Source organism: Heloderma suspectum, chromosome 4 (assembly GCF_057233095.1).
Source record: "Heloderma suspectum isolate Gila_16-S chromosome 4, 16-S_ref, whole genome shotgun sequence".
NCBI lineage: Eukaryota > Metazoa > Chordata > Lepidosauria > Squamata > Helodermatidae > Heloderma > Heloderma suspectum.
The window spans coordinates 240,658,600-240,683,227 of record NC_139461.1 but is presented as its reverse complement, the minus strand read 5'-3'; the positions used below and the strand labels follow the sequence as shown (position 1 = coordinate 240,683,227).

Genomic DNA, 24,628 nt, shown 5'->3' with positions numbered 1-24,628 from the left:
GCTGAATATGCATAGTGAAGAGAATGGAGGAATGTTGCTAGGCTTCCACATCTTACAAGCTGCTGAGAACTATGTCTGTCAAGACGTTTTGTTTTTAACTAACAACTATCTCAGACATTGAGCATGCAGAAATATGGCTGCTTTTCTACCTGCATTAGAGGGCACAAAGATTTGAGGTTCCTTTTGGAAGCCTTTCAAGAAGCCTCAACATTAAAAAAAAAAAAAGTTATTTACAAATAACATGCAAACCAGGCTAGTGGTCTGCTGCTGTATTGCAAAGTTTGGAAGAACTGCTCTTCTGCAGGGATTGTGATATTCTAGAATAAGGGATGCCCCTTTAAAATAAGGGATGCTGGGAACCCAAGAGGCTGAGGGTGGTATTGATGTCTCAGTGAATGCAATGACGCTAGGAATGCTGGTGTCTTGAAGCCCGAATGTCTCTGTAGGCTGGGTGATACGCTCAAAACTGGGGGCAGCTTGACTAAGTGGCACATACATTGATTACAAAAATGGTAGAATCTGCCAGAGGACATGCATGTTGTCCGACAAAGAAGTCAAGATTAAGGGCAAAGGATCATAAGGCAAGTACTTTTGGATGAGAGTAGGCGGTTGCATTGTTTTGTTCTTGACTCTGTTAACTTTTGGGCAGACTGGCTGTTGCATCATAGCAGTTTCTTTATGGGATGGTATTGTGCTGAGGATTCTGTTGCACTATAGAAAATTGTAGGCAAATCCCATTGGAATGATAGAAGTGTACTGGATCAGCATCTAAATGCAGGCACAAGCCACCTTAAAGGGAACCCTCTTGGCATGCTGTTAATACAAACAGGAATATTACCGCTAACAGAGCCCAGTGTGCTTTTCCCCCCCCCTCCTCCCTTTCTGTACTGAAAACCCAGGTTATCTCCACTATTGACTTAGAGGAGGATGTAGTATTTCCCTGTAGTTTCATGTAAAAAAAAAATGGGTTGTTAGGGAAGAATTAAGGCTACAGTGGATTGTTTATGATGTGTCTGGTGGTGAAAAGAAAATCCGATGCTGTAAAGAACAATATTGTTTAGGAACCTGTAATGTAAGATCAATGAATCAAGGTAAGCTGGAGGTGGTCAAACATGAGATGGCAAGATTGAACATCAACATCTTGGGCATCAGCGAACTAAAATGGACAAGCATGGGCGAATTTAATTCAGGGGACCATCATATCTACTACTGTGGGCAAGAATCCCTTAGAAGAAATGGAGTAGCACTCATAGCCAATAAAAGGGTGGAAAAAGCAGTACTGGGGTACAACCTCAAAAACGATAGAATGATCTCAGTACGAATCCAAGGCAAACCATTCAACATCACAGTAATTCAAGTCTATGCCCCAACCACTGAGGCCGAAGAAGCTGAGGTTGATTGCTTCTATGAAGACCTACAAAAAAAGATGTCCTTTTCATCATAGGGGATTGGAATGCACGCTGATCATAGCAAACACTCTTTTCCAACAGCACAAGAGGCGACTCCACACATGGACATCACCAGATGGTCAATATCAAAATCAGATTGATTATGTCCTTTGCAGCCAAAGATGGAGAAGCACTATACAGTCAGTAAAAACAAGACCTGGAGCTGACTGTGGCTCAGATCATGAGCTTCTTATTGCAAAATTTCAGCTTAAATTGAAGAACGTAGGGAAAACCACTAAACCATTCAGGTATGACCTCAATCATATCCCTGATGAATATACAGTGGAGGTGAGGAATAGATTTCAGGGATTAGACCTGATAGACAGAGTGCCTGAGGAACCATGGACAGAGGTCTGTAACATTGTTCACGAGGCAGCAACTAAATCCATCCCAAAGAAAAAAAAATGCAAGAAAGCCAAGTGGCTGTCTGATGCAGCTTTACAAGTAGCTGAGGAAAGAAGGGAAGCAAAAAGCAAGGGAGAAAGGAGAAGATATATCCAACTGAATGCAGATTTCCAGAGAATAGCAAGGAGAGACAAGAAGGCCTTCTTAAATGAACAAGAAATCGAGGAAAACAATAGAATGGGAAAGACTAGAGATCTCTTCAAGAAAATTGGAGATCTCAAGGGAACGTTTTGTGCAAAGACGGGCATGATAAAGAACAAAGAAGGCAGGGACCTAACAGAAGCAGATGAGATTAAGAAGAGGTGGAAAGAATGCACAGAAGAACTATACTGTAAAGATCTTAATGTCCCTGATAGCCATGATAGTGCGGTCACTGAACTTGAGCCGGACATCCTCGAGAGTGAAGTCAAGTGGGCCTTAGGAAGCATTACTAATAACAAAGCTAGTGGAGATGACAGTATTCCAGCTGAGCTATTTAAAATCCTAAAAGAGGATGCTGTTAAAGTGCTGCAGTCAATATGCCAACAAATTTAGAACACTCAGTAGTGGCCACAAGACTGGAAAAGGTCAGTTCACATTCCAATTCCAAAGAAGGGCAACGCCAAAGAGTGTTCAAACTACTGTACAATTGCGCTCATTTCACATGCCAGCAAGGTTGTGCTCAAAATCCTACAAGCTAGGCTTCAGCAGTATGCGAACCGAGAACTACCGGAAGTACAAGCTGGATTTCGAAGAGGCAGAGGAACTAGAGATCAAATTGCCAACATTTGCTGGATCATGGAGAAAGCAACAGAATTCCAGAAAAACGTCTATTTCTGCTTCATTGACTACGCTAAAGCCTTTGATTGTGTGGATCACAACAAACTGTGGCAAATTCTGAAAGAGATGGGAGTACCCGACCACCCTACCTGTCTCCTGAGAAACCTGTACGAGGGTCAAGAAGCAACAGTAAGAACCGGACATGGAACAACCGATTGGTTCAAAATTGGGAAAGGAGTACAACAAGGCTGTATATTGTCGCCCTGCTTATTTAACTTATATGCAGAGTACATCATGAGAAATGCTGGGTTGGATGAATCAGAGGTCGGAATTAAGATTGCCGGGAGAATTATCAAGAACCTCAGATACGCAGACGATACCACCCTAATGGCAGAAAGCGAAGAGGATCTAAAGAGCCTCTTGTTGAGGGTGAAAGAGGAGAGTGCAAAAGCTGGTCTGAAACTCAACATTAAAAAAACTAAGATCATGGCATCTGGCCCGATCACTTCCTGGCATATAGAAGGGGAAGAAATGGAAGCAGTGATAGATTTTATTTTCTTGGGCTCCAAGATCACTGCAGACGGTGACTGTAGCCATGAAATTAAAAGATGCTTGCTCCTTGGGAGGAAAGCTATGGCAAACCTAGACAGCATAGTAAGAAGCAGAGACATCACCTTGCCGACCAAGGTTCGTATAATCAAAGCTATGGTTTTCCCAGTAGTAATGTATGGCTGTGAGAGCTGGACTATAAGGAAGGCTGAACGCCGAAGAATCGATGCATTTGAACTGTGGTGCTGGAGAAGACTCTTACGAGTCCCCTGGACTGCAAGGAGGTCAAATCAGTCAATCCTAAAGGAAATCAACCCTGAGTGCTCATTGGAAGGACAGATACTGAAGCTGAAGCTCAAATATTTTGGCCACCTAATGTGAAGAGAAAACTCCCTGGAAAAGACCCTGATGCTGGGAAAGATTGAAGGCAAAAGGAGAAGGGGACGGCAGAGGATGAGATGGCTAGATAGCATCACGGATGCAATGAATATGAACTTGAGCACAGTCCGGGAGACAGCGGAGGACAGGAAGGCCTGGCATGCTATGGTCCATGGGGTCACGAAGAGTCAGACATGACTTAACAACAACAACAACATTTGTAATAGACTGTGATGTTAGTTTGGGTAAAGATGCTATTGTCAATATAAGCCACTCTTTGTTAATTCTACAATCAGTAGAACATTTTAAAGAGACTCTAACTTACCAAGAGAGTTAATCTAATCTAATATATAATATGGGTATATTATCTGATAATATATGTAGTAAGGATTACTGAGGATATATATGCAAAATTCTTGAATACTCTAAGTAGTATTGTGCTGATACAAAAATGCTTGTATAAACAGGTCCTTTGTCCAGAGAAGTGTAGTAGCAGGCTCCTTGACAGATGCAAAACTAGCAAGAGAGTGGCAAGAGATTTTTTAGCATATATCTTTGTAGAAGATGCGTACATGTAGCATATAACTGTGGGAGAAAAGAGGCAGTGTGTTTGGTTGTAGAGTGCAAATAAATGTGGCTATTTATTGCCTAGCTCTTTCTGCATGGTTGATCTGGCCCTTTGGGCTCTGAGGGAGTATCCTGTACCAGATGCTGTCAAAATATTCTGCATTGTTACATGAAATGAAGGACAGGCTTGGGACATGGTGTGTACAAAGTGGAGTTTACATGCAAATCTAACCCAGATGCCCTCTCCTGGGAGGTATGAATGAGGAGGCAGTACTGTGAACGTTGGGCAATTCTTGTTGCTAACAGTCTTCCCCTTGCAGTCACAGATGTGCGTAAAGGTTAAGCATTGTGTGACCTAGGATAAAAGGGATTTTTAAAAAAAAAACTGACTTGGTTTGGTCAGTCCCCAGATGGTGCAGATGCTTTATGTAGATAGGAAGGTAGAAGAAGAGCCGGCCTGAGACATTTTGCTGCCTGAGGCGGAATGGCAACTGGTGCCTCCGCCAAGTCAAAGTGCATAGTACCCCTGAACATCCACCACATTGGATATATTTGAAGGAAGATTTTGTTCCAGATCCGTAGATGGAGCAAACATAATCCACACTGCAATTTTGCCTGCCGCCTCTTCCCATAGCACCAAAGATATGCCCCCCCCCCAATAAAAAGGTGGATACAGAGATAAATATTTGCCATAAGGTACAGTATATCCTCTGGGTTTATGCAAAGTTTGCCTTCCTTTTTTGCTGCATGTTATCCATGAGGAATTGCTTGTGCAGTCTGATCCTATCCATGCTGGGAGGATTGCTCTGGAGGAATGGCTGGGATTGACGGGCTTCTGCTACCACTACTGCCATAGCATCTGCCCCCAGAGGCAGTTACCTCACTTTGTCTAATGATAGGGCTGAATCCTAGACAACTATTAGTTTTGGTGTGTCAGCCTTCCAAGGGAATGCAAAAGGCCAGGTTTTGGCTACTTCTAGAAGATGTGGGGGAGCTCACTCCTTGTCTTGAGATGAATGCAAATGTGATGTGGAAAGAGGCTGAGACTAGGCATGCAACTTGCAGACATGTTTCTAGAAGTTATTCTACATGTATTTTCTCTTGGAAATAGTTACGTCCTAACTCCTATACTCTTCCCCCTTTAGGTGCATAAAAATGTAAAGACACAGAACTGAATGTATTCTGAAGTTTGTATTGAGCACAGAATACTAGCCTCCTAAGAATTACAGCTCCATCATTTAAAAAAGAAAATGAAATTCATGCATCTAGCCCACAAGGCTTGAAACTGTATGACAGTGCATGGTGAACTCCTAGGATCCTAATCTCCTAGAGCTATGGAGGGTTTTCAGTAGCCAGGGAATGGGGCTTCAGTGCTCCATGTACCTTTTTCTGTTCTTGTGATTGCAAGAAGCAGAGTTAATTATGCCATTTTTCAGATGTTTACAATGTTGCTTAATTTGTATAATTTATAAGGGTAATCAAATTCAGCTATTTGCATTTTTAAAAAACGCAAATTGATCAAAACCCATTGTGAAAATGAAAAGTACAATTGGGCAAAATGACCCCAACTTCTCTCTCCCAAACACAAACCAGATTGAAAACAGGTTCTGTCTGGCATACAGTTGTCTTATGCTGCAAGGTGGAATGGACAAAGGCCACAAAGGGAAGAGAAACCTGAAGGTATAGGACAGGGTCAGCAACATACGGTAGCCATAAGAAAATAGATTTAACCAGGATCTGTAGCCATGTAGGAAAATTTAACTCTCTTAAAAGCTTGACCCATGCAAATACAATTTCTGAAATATTCTCAGCTTTGATTCTTCAGGTCCAGTCATTGACTAGACTTACTAATGGTACTCTGTATTGCTGTGTGGAAAATGCATAATGCAGCCAACCCATTGGACAATGGTAGAACAAAGTTTGAAAGGTTAGCACTAGAATCCGAGAGAGCAGAGAGAAGCTCTTGATGTGACAAACCCAGATTATGCTAGTATCTGTCATTCCTGCCTCCCCAGCCTACATTTGGGAGATAATAGCTCTTCCCATGATAAATTGGGCCCTAAAGCCTGATCATTTGTGCCTCATCTAATCTATATTTCATGGTAATAGTCCCCTGGTCATGGACATTATGGCTTAAATAGCCTCTTCCTTGATCTTCTTACATGTTGAATTACGCCCAGGGAAGCTGGAGCATTTGTTTAAAAGGCTCTGGCTGGTTCTCAAGGTGTAATGTAGATTCCCTTACAAGATGTAGAGGATGTGTAGTCTTGCTGTACAAGTGGCATTTTAGTTGCCAGTGGAGAGTACTTCGTAACCTTGACTAATCTAGGCAAGGATTCGGAAATGCACAATGATGCAAGCCATATTCTTTGAGGAGGTGGAGCTGTAGTGTCTGTGTCCAGCAGTTTTAGTGGAGAAACCAGCCTCAGTTCTTTCCATGGGGTGATATTGCTCATATTTTGTTTTTGGTGGAGGGAGGATGAGAGAGAAGCCTTATAAAATTCCAGCTGTTTTCTCCAGATTGTACATGCTCTACTTCCTTGTAAATTAAAAAAGACCTGGATGTGTTCAGCTCAAAGCTTGGTGCCAAAACACACACTTTGCACATAAACCTCCAACCTAGATTCAGTCTTGGTTAAAGGATCTCAGATATTAGTAGTGCTGGGAAAGGTCTTGACTGGAGACCTGGGAAAAGAGCTAGGTGGACTGTTGGTCTGGCTCATGTTGTTCCTTATAATACCAAATTTTTGAGATGAAATGTGAAATTTAAAGCTAGACTGGTGAGGGGGAGTGGCATTTTCCCTCAGGGAAGTTCTATTCTTATTCACATAACAACAAAATAGAATTGAACATGGGAGCTGGCCTCATGTGGGCATGAAAAGAGCTATGCAGCCATAATACTTTGTAGTGATGCCTGGCTTTTCACGGATTTGTACATGTGTGGTGCTCAGATGGTTTATGCACATGACTGATGTATTTGATGAAAGCCAAAGACCTTATGTATTGCGTTTAAGGGTTGGAGTGAGAGCTGCGAATAGCTACATATTCTGTCTTAAGTGACTTCTTCAGAATGTCTCCCACTTTTATAGACTGCATTAACTAGAAGTATTTGCAGCTATAATGCCTTGTGGAAATTGGGATGCAGAATCCATATTAAGCACAGCATTTCTCTAGGGTGGTGGAAATGCCAAGAGCTTGTGACAGTTTGCTCCATAGTGTAAGGCTAGCACAGGACAGAATTGCTTGCTTCATTTGGTCTTGAAAGAAAACTGAAAGCAGAGGCCTCCAACTTGCCATTCACCAAGGCCTCTGGTGTAAAACTACATGGGAAGAGAATTCAAAACACAACACTAATTTCCTTCTTTTTGTATCTCTTCCTCCCTCACCGCAAACTGTGTACATTTGTTTCTCTTTGAAATTTGAATCTTACATAAAGTCTTCTCTCAACCTGCTCTGCTTGCTGCCAGAGGCCTCCCTTTTGGAGTAGTGGTAGTAGAGGCCTGCAGACTAATGGTGGAATGAGGCAGATCTTTTACAGCCAGTATTAATGAAGAACACATGTTTTGCTCTTGTGGCATGTGTGCTAATTTAAGACTTCCATAAATCTGGCGAACCCCCAAATTTTAGGAAATTGGCGCTTTAGGTCCTAGTTGTTAGATACAACTGGAGATGGGGGGTGGGGTTAGTCATAGAAGAATGGCTACTGGAGTATATTAAACCTCATGAGTTGCCTGATTCTTCTCCTACTTGTATGAAGGTATAGGAGCATACAAAGTACCCTACCAATTAACCTGCTCCTGGTAAAAGAGAGGGTATCAGTTTACGCTTAAACGGCAATCGTAGTATGGTTTATTAACAATCAAAGCCATTAAGCTGTCTGTCCTTGGCTGCAGGCTGCCTTGTTTAAAAGGACCTGGTACCCTGAAAAGTGATAAAAGATAAGATCTGCACTTGCAGAAATTATTGCAAAAATGCATTAGGAAAAATTGTATACAAAAATGCATGCAAAACTTTGTTTGGACTTTAATTTTTGTTTGTTTGCAAACTGATGCAGATACAGGTTGGAATGAGCTTGTGCTTGAAAAATGAGAATTTTAGAAAGCAAAATAGATTCATCCATCTCTACTCCAGCTTAGAAGGATATTCACAAGTACTGTGAAAAATCTTGGCAGTCCTTGTAGAGAACTATGCCTACTGCTGAAAGAAGTAAATTTTAGATGGAATTGTAAATTCAAAGATAACTTATTGGCAATGCATATGGAAAGTGTGCATACAAATTCTCATAAACATTGCCTTATTGCAAACTTATTAGCAGAACCATATTAAATGAATCTCCCTATTTCACTTGGATTTCCATCCTTGTACTCCCTCTACCCACCCCAGTGTGTGCTGGGGTTAATTGTGATGGAGAGGAAGAGAAATTTATGTTCTGGCATGACCACAATCATGCTTATTTCTAGACCCTCTGCTCATTATATATGCTCTTAGCAAAAGTGATTTAAGGTCCAGGTCCTCTTGGTACTTCCAATACCCATTTCCTTCCTAGTCAGAAATGGCTTTATACAGGCAGTTTCAGGATAGCACTAATGCTCTTACTGAAGAGCTAATGGTCTCTCTCAGGTTGAGTGGCAGGAAAAAGCATTTGCTGATTGAGCCTGACAGGCTCAGGCTTTTCTCCACTAACCTAGGCTTTCTATCTACACCAATTAAATGCTTAACTTTGAAGTTGTTCCAAACTGAATTACCATGCCTCCTAAGTTTCTTTCCCTCATAGTTGCAGAAGAAGAGTGCTTTCAGATGGAGGTCCCCTAGTGCTAACAGTCAAGAGGCAGTGTACAGCTATTCCATCTTTTCTTCCTTAGTGGCAAGAAAACAGATGGAAGAACAGGTGGAAAAATGTGGGATGGCTACAAAGTGAAGACAGTGTAGTCTGGACGCCGCTTAAAATGAGGCAGTGCAATTGCACAATAAAAGCCTTGTCTGGAAGCACATTAAATGAGAAAAATGTACAGGTAACCAGTTAGGTGTTCCCACCTATCCTATCTGTTCTAGCCAATGTGAGAGAACCCTCAGGTCTGATTGATGGGCAAAGGAAGCAAAGAGACCTTCAGAGAGTGGTAGATGGTTAAACAATAAGTCTCTTAATGAACTCACACTCCAGAGAGTTCATTACTGACTGAAAATTGCTAGGCATAGCACTGTACAAGCTATATATGAGAAAGAATTTAATCTCTGCTTTTAGTGGGGATAGTTTTAGGATGCACTCTGCTATCAAAAACAAGATTAGGACAGAGTAAGGGTTGACTGGAAAATCATAAGACAGAATCTCCTCTGTGGGGATCTTCCTGGATCAGAAGTTTCTATTTTGTGTGGCTGCCAAGGGGGTGGGGGAAGAGAGAAAGCTCTTTCTTGGCCTCAGGGCCATGGCTTTCACTGTAAGATTAGAGCCCATTTGTGCTTTGGATGCCAGCCCAATTGGTTCCCCTCTCTGTAAATGTTGGCTTTTGCTGATGGAGCTAAACAGCCAGGCCATTGTGTGTGTCAGGGCCACTGGAGAAATGGCCGGAGTGGTGTTTTGTATAGTGTGTCAGTGTGTTCCCTTTTTGGGTTGTCTTTCCACCCCACTCTCCTCCTGCCTCTGCAGAGACTCGGTTGTCATGGTGATCATGTCATAAGGAACTGTTGCTTTTCCATCCTGCCTGCTTGGAGAGGCTCATACCAGTGGAGCAACCTCTGCGTTTCTGCAGAATGGTCTGTGCATCCTTTGCAAACTGGATGCAGGCTTGCTGACACACAGTGTGCCACAAAGAGGCTGCAGGCTTGGGACTATGGATGGCCGATGTACCTAATGCCATCACACTCGCCCTCACCGGCTTAGTGCACTAGAAGCAAAGTGTGTCTGTCTCATTGTCTGGTATCCTTGGCATCACCTAGGCTTGGCTCTGAGAAGAGAAGGCTGAGCACATGCTTTGCAAATAGCATCTCACTGCAGAAAGACTCTGTTCCAGTTGTTACATAGGAAGCTGCCTTATACTGAGTCAGACCATTGGTCCATCCATCCCAGTATTTTCAACACTGACCGGCAGCAGCTCTCCAGGGTTTCAGGCCCTACCTGGAAGTGCCTGGAATGGAACCTGGGACCATCTGCATGCAACCTGTGTGTTCTGTCACTGAGCTATTCCAAGAGGGGATGCTTTAAACAGAGACTATGCTGGTGAAAGGATCAAAATGAAATTTTGCCAAAATATCACTGACAATTCTCTATTTTTGCATCAGTGAAACTTTTTAAAAAACTTCATCTGGACAGAGGAAGTGGTTTGTTAACATCAACAGTTTCAAGAGATGGTATATCGCTTGGTGATTCGGATGTTAAAAGGTCATAAAAGCAATTGGCAGCAGTGGCTCATCTGGATTCCTGTTTCATGCATTTTAGTTTTATGGGTCAGGAATGTGACATTGGCAGAATTCTGCTACAGTGAAGCAGACAGTGCTTCTGCTTTACAGGCATGCAGTATGTTTTCTGTGTGTGTGTGTGTGTGCACACGAACGTACTCACACAGTTTTTGGAAGGTAAACTGGGAATTACACTACCATAATTGCAGAAGATTATAGCAAATTGGTATTGCCAGCCTCATAGTGGAGTACCACACTTCTAGCAGTGAGATAATATCCAGTATCATCCAATATCTCACTTGGAGCAGCTGAGTATTTCTCAGGCCTGATTTTCGGGCCTCTGTTTTTGTCAACGAGATGATTGCTTTTGAAGTTGCGGCTAGACTCAAACTACCATAGGCAACATGACAAGTGTCATGCCAAGCTTTTTTTTTTTTTTTAGTGTCCCTTGATCTAAGGGGAACACTTTGAGGAAAGGCTGTCACTATATGATAGAGTACATGCTTTGCATTCAATCCCCAGCATTTCTAGGTAGGCATAGGAAAGAAACCCCAGAGAGCTGCTGCCAGTCAGTGTTGACAGTACTGAGCTAAATGGCCAATTGTCTGACTCATTATAAGGCAGCTTCTTATTCCCTATGACCTTACATAATGAACCATTTCCCTGTCTGTGTATTTCCCAGCCTGTTCTAGGTATTCCTCAAAATCCTGGTGACCATAAAGTGAACTTTGAAGTCTTAGGATCACATCCTAGTTCCAGTGGGCTTCCTACGAGACCCTGAGGCTGAGAGAGTTCTATGCAGACACACTACTGAGATTTGGTTCAGGCCCTGAGCAATGCGCTAGCATTCTTGTGTGGGCGGTGCTTAGAGAGGACCTCGCTAACTCCCACTGTACGTCGCCACCGCTTTTCATTGGAGAGATAATGGCAAATGGTTCCACAGTGTGGGTATTAGAACAAGTCCTGATGTGACCTCCTCCTTTCCCCCATTGCTTTCTAATACTCCCGCCCCCCACACTGCATGGTTAAGCCTCCCCATGCCTGTTGCTGAAGTACTACTAGATATCCTCCTCCTGCAAAAAAGGGGTGTGTGTGTGGGGGGGGGAGGAGGAATAAGGCAGCAGCTTGCTTAAAGGGATTGGAACTAAATGAGCCCTCAGTGGGTCTTTTCTAATGAGGATTTGTGAGGTCCTTGTATCAGATGAATAAACCGCTTTGTGCCTGTGGCACTCTTGTGTTCAGCAAGCTATGGCATAACGGCTCAGAAGGGGTGACACCTGCCAGGTCGTGTTAGTGCTATTACAAGTCACCTTGTGACTCACTAAGCCTGGGTTACATTTCTTTATTTATTGCATTTATAGCCTTCCTTTTTTCCTCTTGCAAGGAACCCAAGGCGGCTTACATTATCCTCCTCCTCTCCATTTTATCCTCACAACAACAACCCTGTGAGGTAGGTTGGGCTGAGAGTCTGTGACTGGCCCAAAGTCACCCAGTGAGCTTCCATGGCCGAGTGGGGACTAGAACCCGGTTCTCCCAGCTCCCAGTTCAACATTCTCACCACTACACCATGCTGGCTCTCATTACATGGAGTAATAGCTTAACTACTTCCATCTCTCTAATGCAAAGCTGTCAGTTCTTCAAGGTGCAGATGGTGTGTGTGGTGTGTGTGTGTGTGTGGTGGTTATAAGACAGCCTGTCGAGACAGCCTGACCCTCACCCCCATCCTCAATGTCTAAAACGTTATTGTTTTTGTGATTAACCATTGGAGCAGACTGCCCAATGAGGAGATGATTTCCTAGCAACTGCAAGCTTCATTTTGAAGTTTGTAAGGCTGCAACCCAGTAGGACTCTTTTTCACACTCTTTTTCTCTTTTGGTACAGCAGAACCTCCCCCACCCCCGGCATCCCCATGCCATATCACAGGTGGCTTTTCAAACTCTCCTGCATTTCTTAAGTTGCTTGTTGTGTGGCAGTAGCTTTTGATGTTCAAAAGAACAAAGTTCAAAGCCTTACTTGGGGGCACAAATGCTACATGATCAAAGCTGAGCAGGGTCTTTCAGGCATCAGAAGGCTGGTCACAACCCCTTTAAGCAGTTTCTCTTGGACAGTCTCCTATCTTGCTTCAGTTTGCTCTTGCTATCCTGGGCACCATGGAGGGAATGGGCTGTCTTAATCCCCCCTCTTTTTTCATTCCCGAGGTCCAACATTGAAAATACTGATTCCCCCCACCCCTTTAACTGTGATAACAAACTGGTCTTTGTATATATCTCGCATAGGACTGAGCTTTCCATAGAAGTGTCATAGACTGTACGTTTCCTGGCCTTTTTGGCCCTATTTGTAACAATCCCCCTGCCCACCAATACGTGTGTGTGTGTGTGTGTGTGTGTGTACACATATATACATATATACAATCTGTCAGCTGAAGATAACATTTCATGTCTCTAGTCCATGAAAGCTGATGCCACAATGCATCTATTAGTCTTTTAAGGTGCCACGGGACTGTTTTGGTTTTAAAAAATGGCCAGTTTGTTCTTTGGGTTTTTTTGGCTACTCCATATTGGCAACATAGCAGCATTTATAATAACCTATATGAGAGTTTATAGTCTGCCCTTCTATAATATTACATATTCAAGGTGGCTAATAGCAATTATAATAAAACAACTGTATCTTCTAGATGTGATAAATTCACACAATACAGCACATGTACACAAGGGGGTTGTATCATGGAGATGCACTGTGAGAATCTGTCTACTTGAAACTGGCCTATGTTGAACTTGGTATCTTGACTAACACCAGAAGCCTCTATGGCTCTGCTGTTTGCGCCCTGGATTAGCTACTAGATGTGACATTTTCTCCGCCGCCCTTGTATAATTCTCTAGAGAAGCTGTAGATTTGATTATGAAATAAAGGGAGACTGTCCTCACTCCTTTTTATTGTTGTTGCAGGATCCGTCCTCAGATGCCAAAAGAGAAGATCGAAGGATGTCATATCTGCACATCAGTGACGCCTGGCGAGCCCCAGGTACTCCTAGGAAAGGACAAAGCATTTACCTACGACTTTGTCTTCGACCTGGATACTTGGCAGGAGCAGATCTACACCACCTGTGTGAACAAGCTCATCGAAGGCTGCTTCGAGGGGTACAATGCCACTGTGTTGGCGTATGGCCAGGTATGCGGCTGATTTGCCCTCTTCACAGTCTGCTATGAGCAAGCCAGAGTGGGTTGGCTTCGGCCAAGCCCTCTCAGTTTTCGTTATCTTTCGGTTTGTACCTTCAGTTCAGTCTGCAGTGGTCTTGCCACAAAATAAAATAGGGAGCAACCATGGTGGTTGTTAGGACATGAAAAGTTTTATAGGCTCTCAAGGCTACCTGCTGGCTGCTCTTCTTCAGATCAGAATTTGTATGCAGTAATTCTGTGAAGCACTAGAAATAGCGGTGAAAATGGGATTGTTGAATTGTGAGAAGGAGACATGGTGGATACTCGGGGAAAAGCAAAGATGTCTTTCTGTGTGCAAAGTTTGCCATGCAGATGATGTACCTGCACTGGTCCTCCAGTTACCTCTGCAGTGTCAACATGCAAGGGACTAGCTGAATATGACAGTGGATATAGACTTGGGGACCAGATGGGCTTTGGATGCACATCTAAACCTCTTCAAATCCACAGTAGAGATGCATGCTGAGACAGGGCCCAAGCATCAGGTTTTTGGGGGTCCAGTACAAACTTGTAACACGGGCACCCTCCCACACACATATCACAGTCCCATCACATACATACCATCTCATGAGCCATGAAAGAGAAGTTTCTGTTTTAATTCTGAAATTGTATTTTCTTGGTCTTGATAAGGCTATATTGAAATCATTTTCATCTTGCTTTTTAAAAATCTGCTTCCCTAGTTAGTATATTGCCTGGACCAGAATGCAGAAAGGCCTTGTCAATTTTGAAAAACTGGAGGATTGGTTGATATCCTTTAGCTTCTTTTAGTTCTCTTTATTTAACCTCCTTATGTTTCTGACTGCTGAATTTATAGTTGTAGCCAGACATGGTAATTGTGTGCATGTACAGTCAGGGCCAGAAACATTGGAACAAGGATAACTGTTTTGGCAGTTGGCCTCTGTATACCACCACATTGAAGTTGAAAGGAAACACGCCCAGATGGGAGCGAAGTCAGGACTTTCAGCTGTAATTCAAGGGGTTTGACAAAAGTGGGGCACTAACCATTCGGGAAGGACAGCCAGTGGCATACACCCCTCCTCCCATCGTTGGTGGCTCATAAGTAATGGAACAAACCAATATAATTTCAAACTTAAGGATCGCCTTTAATACCTGGATGAAAATCCTTTGCAGTCAATGACTGCCGGAAGTCTGGAACCCATGGACATGACCACATGCTGAGTTCCCTTCCTTGAGATGCTTTGCCAGGCCTTTACTGCAGCTGCCTTCAGCTGCTGCTTGTTTGTGGGTCTTTCCGCCTTCAGTCTTGTCTTCAGTAAGTGAAAAGCATGCTCTGTTGGGTTGAGATCAGGTGACTGACTTGGCCATTGAAGAACATCCCACTTCTTTGCCTTCAGAAATACTTGGGTAGCTTTTGCCGTATGTTTTGGGTCATTATCCATCTGCAATATGAAGCGGCATCCTATCAGTTTGGCAGCATTCAGCTGAATCTGAGCAGAAAGTATAGCCCTATACACTTCAGAATTCATTCTGCTGCTTTTATCAGCAGTCAGGTCATCAATAAACACCAGTGACGTGGTTCCACTGGCAGTCATACACGCCCATGCCATAACACTGCCTCCACCATGTTTGACAGATGATGTGGTATGCTTTGGATCATGAGCTGTTCCTTTCCTTCTCCATACTTTTCTCTTCCTATCATTCTGGTACAAGTTAATCTTGGTTTCATCAGTCCAAAGAATCTTATTCCAGAACTGGGCAGGCTTTCTTAGGTGTTTGCTGGCAAAGGCTACTCTGGCCTTTCTGTTCTTGAGCATTACCAGTGGTTTGCACCTTGTTGTGAAGCCTCTGTATTTACATTCATAAAGCCGTCTCTTAACTGTAGATGTTGACAATGACTTGCCTACCTCCTCAAGAGCATTCTTGACCTGGCTAGATGTGGCGAAAGGGTTCCTCTTCACCATGAGCAGAATTCTGCGATCATCCACTTTAGTTGTCTTCCGTGGTCTTCCAGGCCTTTTGCTGTTGCTGAGCTTGCCAGTTAATTCCTTCTTTTTCAGGATGTTCCAAACTGTTGTGCTGGCCACTCCCACTGTTTTTGCTATCTCTCTGATGGGTTTATTTTGTTTCCTCAGCCTAATGATGGCCTCCTTCACTTGCATGGACACCTCTTTGGACCTCATGTTGGGAGTTCCAGTGAACAGCTACCAAATGCAAATGTAACACTCAGAACCACCCCCAGGCCTTTTATCTGCTTGATTGGTCATGGGGTACCCAGGAAACAGGCCACACCTGGCCATGCAGCTGCTTGTCAGCCATTCGTTCCATTACTTATGAACCACCAATGATTGAGGTGTGTGTATGCCACTGGCTGTCCTTCCTGAATGGTTAGTGCCCCACTTCTGTCAAACCTCTTGAATTACAGCTGAAAATCCTGACTTCGCTCCCATCTGGGTGTGTTTCCTTTCAACTTCGATGTGGTGGTATACAGAGGCCAACTGCCAAAACAGTTATCCTTGTTCCAATATTTCTGGCCCTGACTGTACATGTGTGAATCAGACATTTACCTATATATATTTTGGACCTGTACATCTAACCAGTAGCACTGGCTCCTACTGTCCTTGGGATCAATATCTAATTTTTATGGTGCTTTGTCCCTCTTACCCGCTATCTCTACCACCTGCCTATGCACAAAGAGCTCAGGAATGGGTAGTTCTTGGAATAGCATGCCACTTAGAAAGATTTGTGCTTCCCTGTCTGTGAACCACAAGTCCTAGTATAATTGCACAAGCACATTCTCTCTGTTCTTGAGAAGGGCCTGGGCCAGCAAATCTCTGTTCAAAATGTTGCTTGTTCTTCTCCGTTTACTTCTTCTTGGCTCCAGCAAACCTCACAAAATTTGGATGATAGGTACCTAGATAGAGAGAAATAAGATTCCATAAGTATCCTGAAGCATGTTCTAAATCTTTTCTGTCATGCCAAATGGGGTTGCAGCCTAGGTTGGGCCCCCCTGGATCTCTGTGCCCTCGTGAAGAGTACCCCCTCATGCTTTCCTCCTGCCCTGGGACCAAATCCCCCAAAGATGGGACCAAATTTGTACAGACCAGCCAGGTTTGGAGATCAGCAGGGGAAACAATGCAGTGTTGGTTGTTTCTCCCACCTGTGCTGGTCACACATCCTGGATTAACCTAATTACCCACACCACGTCATGGATTGCCATGTCTGAACCTGGCGTGAGTGTAGTGACTTTTCACCCACCCTACAGCCCCTGCTGCAAGCCATGGATTGTAATGTGGGTGAAAAGTCACTACATCCATGCCGGGTTCAGACAACATGGCAACCTGTGATGCGGTAATTTGGGTAATCCCGGTCACGTGACCAGCACATGCAGGGGTGGAGGAAAGAACCAACGCTGCATTGTTTCTCCTGCTGGTCATACAAACCCGGTCTCTGTCTGTGATATAATTGCTGGGAGAAAATGTAAAGTGTACTTCTGAGAGGGTCACAGTTTGATGCTTTGCATAATAAAGTAATTTCTTGAATGGATTGGTAAATCTTCCTGTAGCAAAGGCTAAACCCATTTCAGACACTTATTTAGAGAAGCAGAACAAGCTGATACTCAGTTCAACTTGAGCTGTGTTGGGGCTTTCCCAAGATTTCTCCACTGGAGAATCTTGGAGGTGACCTTGTTGAAGGCTGATTTTGCTCACAGATATATATTAAAAGCAACATATGCTATATCTTGACAGCTGGAACAGAGATTTTCTCCAGAGGCGTGGATATTAATAGCGACCCAATAGCTCTTCTGGTTGCAATTTTTAATGTTGGTGCATTCAAATAAAGCAGGTTCTAGCTATCACTTGTATACTTAGTTCAGATCCCCATTAGTATCAAACAAAGGGCAGTATTCTTTTCGGATATTATGGAAACAGGTATAATACCACCCAAGATGAAGCAAGCAAAAATCATCGCAATACTCAAACCGGGAAAAACAAATGACCAACCAAAGAACTATCAACCAATCGCACTGCTAAGCACTGTCTATAAGCTTCTCGAAAGGCTTCTGCATAATAGAATCAGCCAGAAGATACTTCAGATAATTCCAGTGGAACAAGCTGGATTTCACCCCGCACGAAGCTGCGCAGACCAAGTGCTTTCACTAACAACCTATATAGAAGCAGGATATCAGGCGAAGCAAAAAACATCAGTTGCTTTTATAGATTTAAGTGCAGCATATGATACAGTGTGGAGACATGGACTACTTTATAAATTAATACAAGTAACCTCATACCGAAAAACTACCTGACTTATTGATAATATGCTTGCTGGAAGAACTTTCTCTGTGACTATGGGAGAGGATACTAGCGTCCCTAAAATTTTAAACAACGGACTATCACAAGGCTCGGTTCTTACACCTCTCCTTTTCAATCTATACATAGCTGACATACCACACACAAAGTCAAGGAAGTTTGGCTTCACGGATGATTGGGCTATAGCCACACAACATAAATCCTTTGAGACAACTAAAGATGTCCTCACTTCTGATCTAGACATACTGGATAAATATTTCTGTAAGTGGAGGTTACAGCCCAATCCAAAAAAGACAGAAGTAACATGCTTTCACCTTTGTAATAGATCTGCAGGCAGAGAGCTCAATGTTCAATTTAAGGGAAACCGGCTCAATCACAACATGCATCCCAAATATCTTGGGGTCACACTGGATAGGACACTTTCCTATAAAGAACACTTGATGAAGACTGCTGCCAAACTGAGAAGTAGAAATAACATTCTACACAAACTATGCGGCACTAGCTGGGGCTCAACAGCGAATATGCTGAGAACGACCGCACTCAGTCTGGTTCACTCAGCAGCAGAGTACTGTGCCCCAGTGTGGCTTAATAGTCAGCACATGAGAAAAATCAATACACAACTGCATGAGTCAATGCGTATTGTTAGTGGGATGATACGACCTACTCCCACATACTGGCTGCCTGTTTTGAGCCATATACCACGTCCGGATGCAAGACGAAGGAGCGCCCTTCTTCAAGAATACTGGAAGATTATTGACAATCTCCAGCTACCATTAATAAATGACGTAACCTTCTTGGAGTGAAACAGGTTAAGATCAAGACATCCAGCCATTTCTACCGCTAAAGCTCTTCTAGAAGATGATTTCAATATTCACAACACATGGAAACAACATTGGCTAGGAAACTGCCCTCCACAATGCCAAAGCTTGCCCTGCATCTTGGAAAAACCACCTGGATTTGACCAGCCCCATGCGATGTGGACAACCTTGAACCGAATTCACATGGGTCATGGTAGGTGTGCAGATGCCCTTTATAAATGGGGCAAAACAACATAATCAAATTGTGATTGTCAGGCTGAGAAACAAACTATCCAACATATAGTGACAGAGTGTCAAAACCAAGCCTACAGTGAAGACTTTGCTGATTTCCTGGCTGTGACAACTGAAGTAAAAAACTATATCTGTAACCTAGACATACGTTTGTAATATTCCTGTGTATATTTTATATTTTACATTTCATATTTATTATGTTCTATGTTTTTATTGTAATGCGATGTAAATGTGCCATACGATAAATAATAATAATAAAGGGCTGCTTAACAAAATCAATTCTTAAACACGGTGTTTACTTAAAGTTATTATAAGTGGGGATTTTGTCATGGAGTCTTGTGTGGTCTGGATTGTTATGGTTTGCAAAACTTTAAATATAGGTTGGGCCTGAGAGTCACAATATCAAAACATGGTCAGAAACACAACTGTGTATTCATAAACCTGTTCACCAGGCCCATCAGTAGTCAGCATTGTTGGGCATCTGCTGAGGCCCACACCCTGGTAGGGGGGTCACTGCCAGCCCTGGAGCCTCCTGGCCTTGCTGCTTCTTGATGTCGCTGCCTGTTCACCTATTCTCTCAAACAAAGTGCGCGGTAAGTAGATAGAGCAGCATCCACCACTTGCCTAGCCCTTTCTCTCTCTGGGCGACTATGAAGATTTGGTCCAAAGGAAGAGGGCAAGCAAATGGGCAGTGGTGAGAGCAGTGAGGAGGAGATAGGCCCACTCAGGAAGGCATCTTGTCCAAGGGCTCCCCCATGGTATTGACCATTACAAAAAGTTAACTTGTAGTTGGTGGCTGCCCACATCCATTGGTAGCGTGATTCAGGCCACTGCTTGCGTCGGTGATACTCATTTTGCGTAGCTGGGTGGGCCTCGGAGCAGTCGCCTGCCTCATGCACTGCATGAATGTCACCGTTTGTGTTTCCATGCGGTGGCCAGTCCTTTACACTGTACATTCAAGAGCAATATCACAGGTAAAATGGCAGACTGGGGGACCAGTGACTACTGTCATTGGAGAAAGATGTGATGGAAAGGAAGATGGAGGGGAAGAAGCAGAAGTTCAGGATGTCAGTTGAGAGAGGCTTGCCAGAACAGCTGCTTATGCTAGACCAGCCTTCCCCAACCTGGCACCCTCCAGACGTGTTGGACTAGAACTCCCACAGTCCCCCTATGGCTAGACAATACAGTTGCATACTCTTTGGCCCTGGTAGCCTTGATCAGGGAGCTTTGACTGGTGCAGAGTGTGGCAGCTTGCCCCTTGACAAGGCTGGGGCACCACAAGCACAGCCTGCCAGTGCTTCCATATCAGCAGTGGTTTTCTGTACTTTTTTGGCCACAATTCAGGGTTTTAGGTTTGACCTATAAAGCCCTGAACATTTTGAGCCCTACTTATCTTAGAGATAATCTTCTCCTCCTATGTTTTACTATGATTTTTATGACCAATCAGAAGTGCCTTTTGACTGTATTGTCCATGTGCCAAATTTGAGCAGCAAATGCACATAACGGTGGTGTTCTTGGAGGATGCACCATATCAGTGCAACTCCTTTCTCCCCTCCCCCCCAGGCCCCCAGCTTTCTTCAGTAAGCCATACGTACCCTCCAGTATTAACAGTGGAACTCCTTTCTGCTGGCGGGTCTAGCATAGTTCAAGCCTTTTGGGAAGTGTCATAAGATTTCCTTGTTTGGCCTTTAATGGCTAGGGGTAAGCTGATGGAGTACTCCATAGGTTTTATATAGCATATCTTAACTGAGCTTTATATTCTGTTTTGTCATATCTTTTTTCCTATCATATTGTGTATTTCCTTTCATTCCATATCATATCTCCTATTCATATCATATCTCACATCCTGTATTTTTAAACATTACGTTTTTATCGCACCTTTCTTCAAACTGTTGCTGCTTGAGCCTTGTTTGTTTTTTGCACCTTTCCTCCAAGGCGTATGTGCTTAAGGAGTGGCACTGTAGCTTCACAAGAACCCTGTGAGGTAGGTGAGGCTGAGTAATAGTCGCTTGCTCAAGGCCACTCAGTGAGCATCATAGCTGTGTGAGGGTTTGAACCTGAGTTTCCCACATCCCAGCCCAGTGCTCTAGCATACTGGGTCTCTCGCCAGCCCTTGGGAAAGGGCGGGAGAGAATTTGAAATGAATTAATTAGATGCATGAAGAATGCCTTGTAATTTAATGTGCTTAAGTAAACAAGAGAGAAAATGATTGCAAATTAGCCTATAATTTTAAGTTGGTTTAAATTTGTCTTCTCCCCCTCCCCCCGCCCCCGTTTCATTTCTCTGTGCCCTGCAGCAGATGCATATAGACTTTCTAGCTGGTGGAATAATCAGCTAGAAAGATTTATCTGAACTAGAATTATAAAGTGGGATGAGGGGTATATGCTGTAGTGATTCTGTGTGGTAGGTTTAAGGACCAGCACTGCTGAGTAGTGGAGAGCATCACAGTGAAGCTTTGGCCCTATGATACTATTCATAAAGCACCTGTTCTGTTTACTTTCAGACAGGTGCAGGTAAGACTTACACCATGGGCACTGGCTTTGACATGAACATTTCTGAAGATGAAAATGGCATAATTCCACGGGCCATTGCCCACCTGTTCAGTGGCATAGAGGAGCGCAAGCGGGCAGCACAGGAACAGGGTGTGGCAGCACCAGAGTTCAAAGTCAGTGCACAGTTCTTGGAGGTAGGTGCAATGGTCTTTGTGCATGGAAATGGTGGTGGGAAGGGGAGACTGCATAAGCTCACATACAAGTATTCCTGAGGCTGGAGAATGAAGTGGGATTTTCTATTTTGGCCCAGGGAAGAGCAGTGTGTGGAGACAAATGGAATAATCGCTGATGGATTACAGCATACAGCATGCCTGTACATACAGCAGTAAATGGAAGAGATCAAATCTGATCTTGCATTTGGAAAATTTGGAAATTTAGAGGATATGATACCTTTTTACTCATGAGCCGGAATGGATTCTTGTTTCCTGATTCACCAGTGCTAGCCCAACTGGATTAGTCACTAACCTAATTTTTTATCATGCATAGAAGACCCTATTAAGGAATGCTTTATTCTTGACAATAAGTAAGCATTTTCACTTTTAAAAATCCAGTTGATTCATGTAGCAATCCACAGATCCCAATAATGATGCAGAGCTACTTGTTTAATTAAGGATTCTGTCGGGGGCTCCTGTAGGCCCAGCCAATTTACAGTCGGAGACAGCAATCCTAATGGTCCCTGGGCAAGCGTCCCAGGGACCATGGGATGTTAGGAGGCCCCTTTCTGAGGTCGGAGACAGCATTCCAACCTCAGACGGGGGAGTTAGAGATCTGACCCCCTCTAAGTCGGTGCAGAAAGAACCACACTGGCTGCCAGGCTGTGGTCAGAAAAGGGACTTTGGAATAAGAGGAAAGGAGGCGTTCCAGTGGGCAGGGCTGGGAGGAGACCAGAGAGGCCAGGATATGAGTTATCCTGGGCCTCTTCCAGCTTCCTTCCATTCCCCTCCGAAGCTCCCTCACTAGATGGGATAAAAAGCCTGTCTAGCAAAAATCTGCAGGGCAGGAGAATGGGAAGGCGAAGATCACCTCTCCTGCTCCTTTCACTCTGCATTGGATGATTGGACACCTCTGTGTTTGGGGGCTTTCAATCACTGAGGGCACAATCGATAGGATTGTGCCCTTAATCTCTCCAGATTTTTATAGGCTTGCTGTTGTTGAGGGGAGCGAAGCATTTCACATTGCACGGTACCTCTTTGTGCCCCACACTTCAGCATTCCCATACCTTGCCCCATGGGATTCCATGAATCTCAGCCCACTCCAGTTTTCATCTGTCATCAACTTCTCATTGAAACACCAAAGCGTGAACCAAATCCCTGTTAGAAGAAGAGTGCCAAATTTTGTAAGCAAAGAAGATATTCCAATTTTACACTGTCTATTCCAGATATAGATTTTAGACCTGTTAATCCTCATACAGCTGTTGACACTGTAGTCAACAGTGCTGGCCTTTACTCATATACAAAGCTCTGCTTTGATCTTCAAAATACTCTCTGTGTCCAAAGGCTCACCCATTTTTGTCACTTTATACTTGTAGAAGCTTTTTGAGAATCAAGTGACGTACTATCAAATATGTATATGTATTTCTGTGATTTTGTTCAGCTATATAATGAGGAGATCCTGGACCTCTTTGATAGCACACGGGACCCTGATTCCCGCCATAGGAAGTCAAACATCAAAATCCATGAAGATACCAGTGGTGGGATCTACACCACAGGTGTAACATCACGTCTCATTGGCTCGCAGGACGAGGTAGGTGAACCAACTCATATGCAAGATCTCATTTTGTGTTCCATGTACGTTAGTCTGGAGAAGCTACTACCTCCTGATTCCATGATCACAATCACTAGCATAGATTAGAATCTCCACTACACCAATATACATGTATCTAAAGAGTGTGTGAATGTGTGCATGGAGCACGGGGAGGGAGGCAAATTCCTTCCTTCTGCTATTATGATAAGGTGGCTAAAGGGTTCTAAGCTTTAATCTGCATTAAGTGATCTTGAGTATGTACTACAAGAGTAAATCATGGGTGTTTTCTGTTCCCATGGAAGCTTTTTCAGACAAGAATTCTTTAATTGTGTCTCAAACTCCTTGTCAGGGTGGACACTGAGCCCATAGAATCCCAGAGTAGTTCTGATTCTGAGGAAGAGGAGTCGCTCCTGGAAGAGGAGTCGCTCCTGGAAGAGGAGCGCGCTCCTCTTTCCCAGGGCCAACAACTGACGAAGATTCCTCTTACCAGCATTCCTAGCTTAGATAGCAGTCCTGGGAGTGACAGAGCATGGGAAGCAGACTTGATGGACGCGTGACGCCGACGCAGAGAACGGCGCCAAATGGAGGGCGCAGAAAGGAGGCGTAGTGCCCGGCTGGCGCGCAAACAAGGGCTGCGCCCAGAGGATCCAAGGGAAAAGGGGAGGTTCTCTCCCTAGTCCTTAAGTTCAGGGGTCTGCCAGTAATTCCCTTTCAAACGGGGACCAACTGTTCCAACTTAGGGCATAGGTACTCTGCTGCTCATATCTAGTTGCTAACAATAGAGTTGTTAAGTTGTAAAGGAGGAATAAAGTTTTGAAAAGAATCCATTTGTCTGTGTCTGGACTTGGCTACTGGATTAGACTGAGAGAGGCCTCCAAGGAGCCCTTGACACTCCTGCATAACTGCATCTTGATCTCATGGGAGATGCTAACATGCTGTATGGCATACTCAGTTGTTGACATGCCTTATTTGGGTGGAGTCCATAAAATAGCCCACTTTTCAGCTATGAGTCAACTCTCTCTCATCCCTCTGCATTTTGGCTTTAATAACCCAGAACATCCTTTTTGAGTTTTCTGGTTGTTTTCCCATATTTTCTCTCTCGACTAAAATTGTTATCCCTTTCCTCTTTATATTCTAGCTGATATATTGGCTGGTGGGAATCATTGTGACTTTTATTGATAAACTAGCTGATATACCCGGTGTTGCCCAGGATGTAATTTTGTCATAGGCACTATTTGTTAGAAACACATTAAGGTAGGTTTACGTTTCTCAGAAAGGCCCCATAAGAAAAGTGAAAAGTTGAAT

At 43.7% G+C, this 24,628-nt stretch overlaps 1 protein-coding gene across 4 annotated transcripts in view; it reads left to right on the top strand.

Annotated features, from left to right (window-relative positions):
• Nucleotides 1-24,628, top strand: part of KIF21B (kinesin family member 21B) — a 106,497-nt gene that overhangs the window by 14,810 nt on the left and 67,059 nt on the right. For all 4 annotated transcript variants that reach the window (XM_084852900.1, XM_084852901.1, XM_084852899.1 and 1 more), the window contains exons 2-4: nucleotides 13,445-13,667; nucleotides 21,532-21,714; nucleotides 23,174-23,323. In XM_084852900.1, coding sequence (XP_084709026.1) covers nucleotides 13,445-13,667; nucleotides 21,532-21,714; nucleotides 23,174-23,323 — 556 coding nt within the window. The remainder of the gene's footprint in view (nucleotides 1-13,444; nucleotides 13,668-21,531; nucleotides 21,715-23,173; nucleotides 23,324-24,628) is intronic.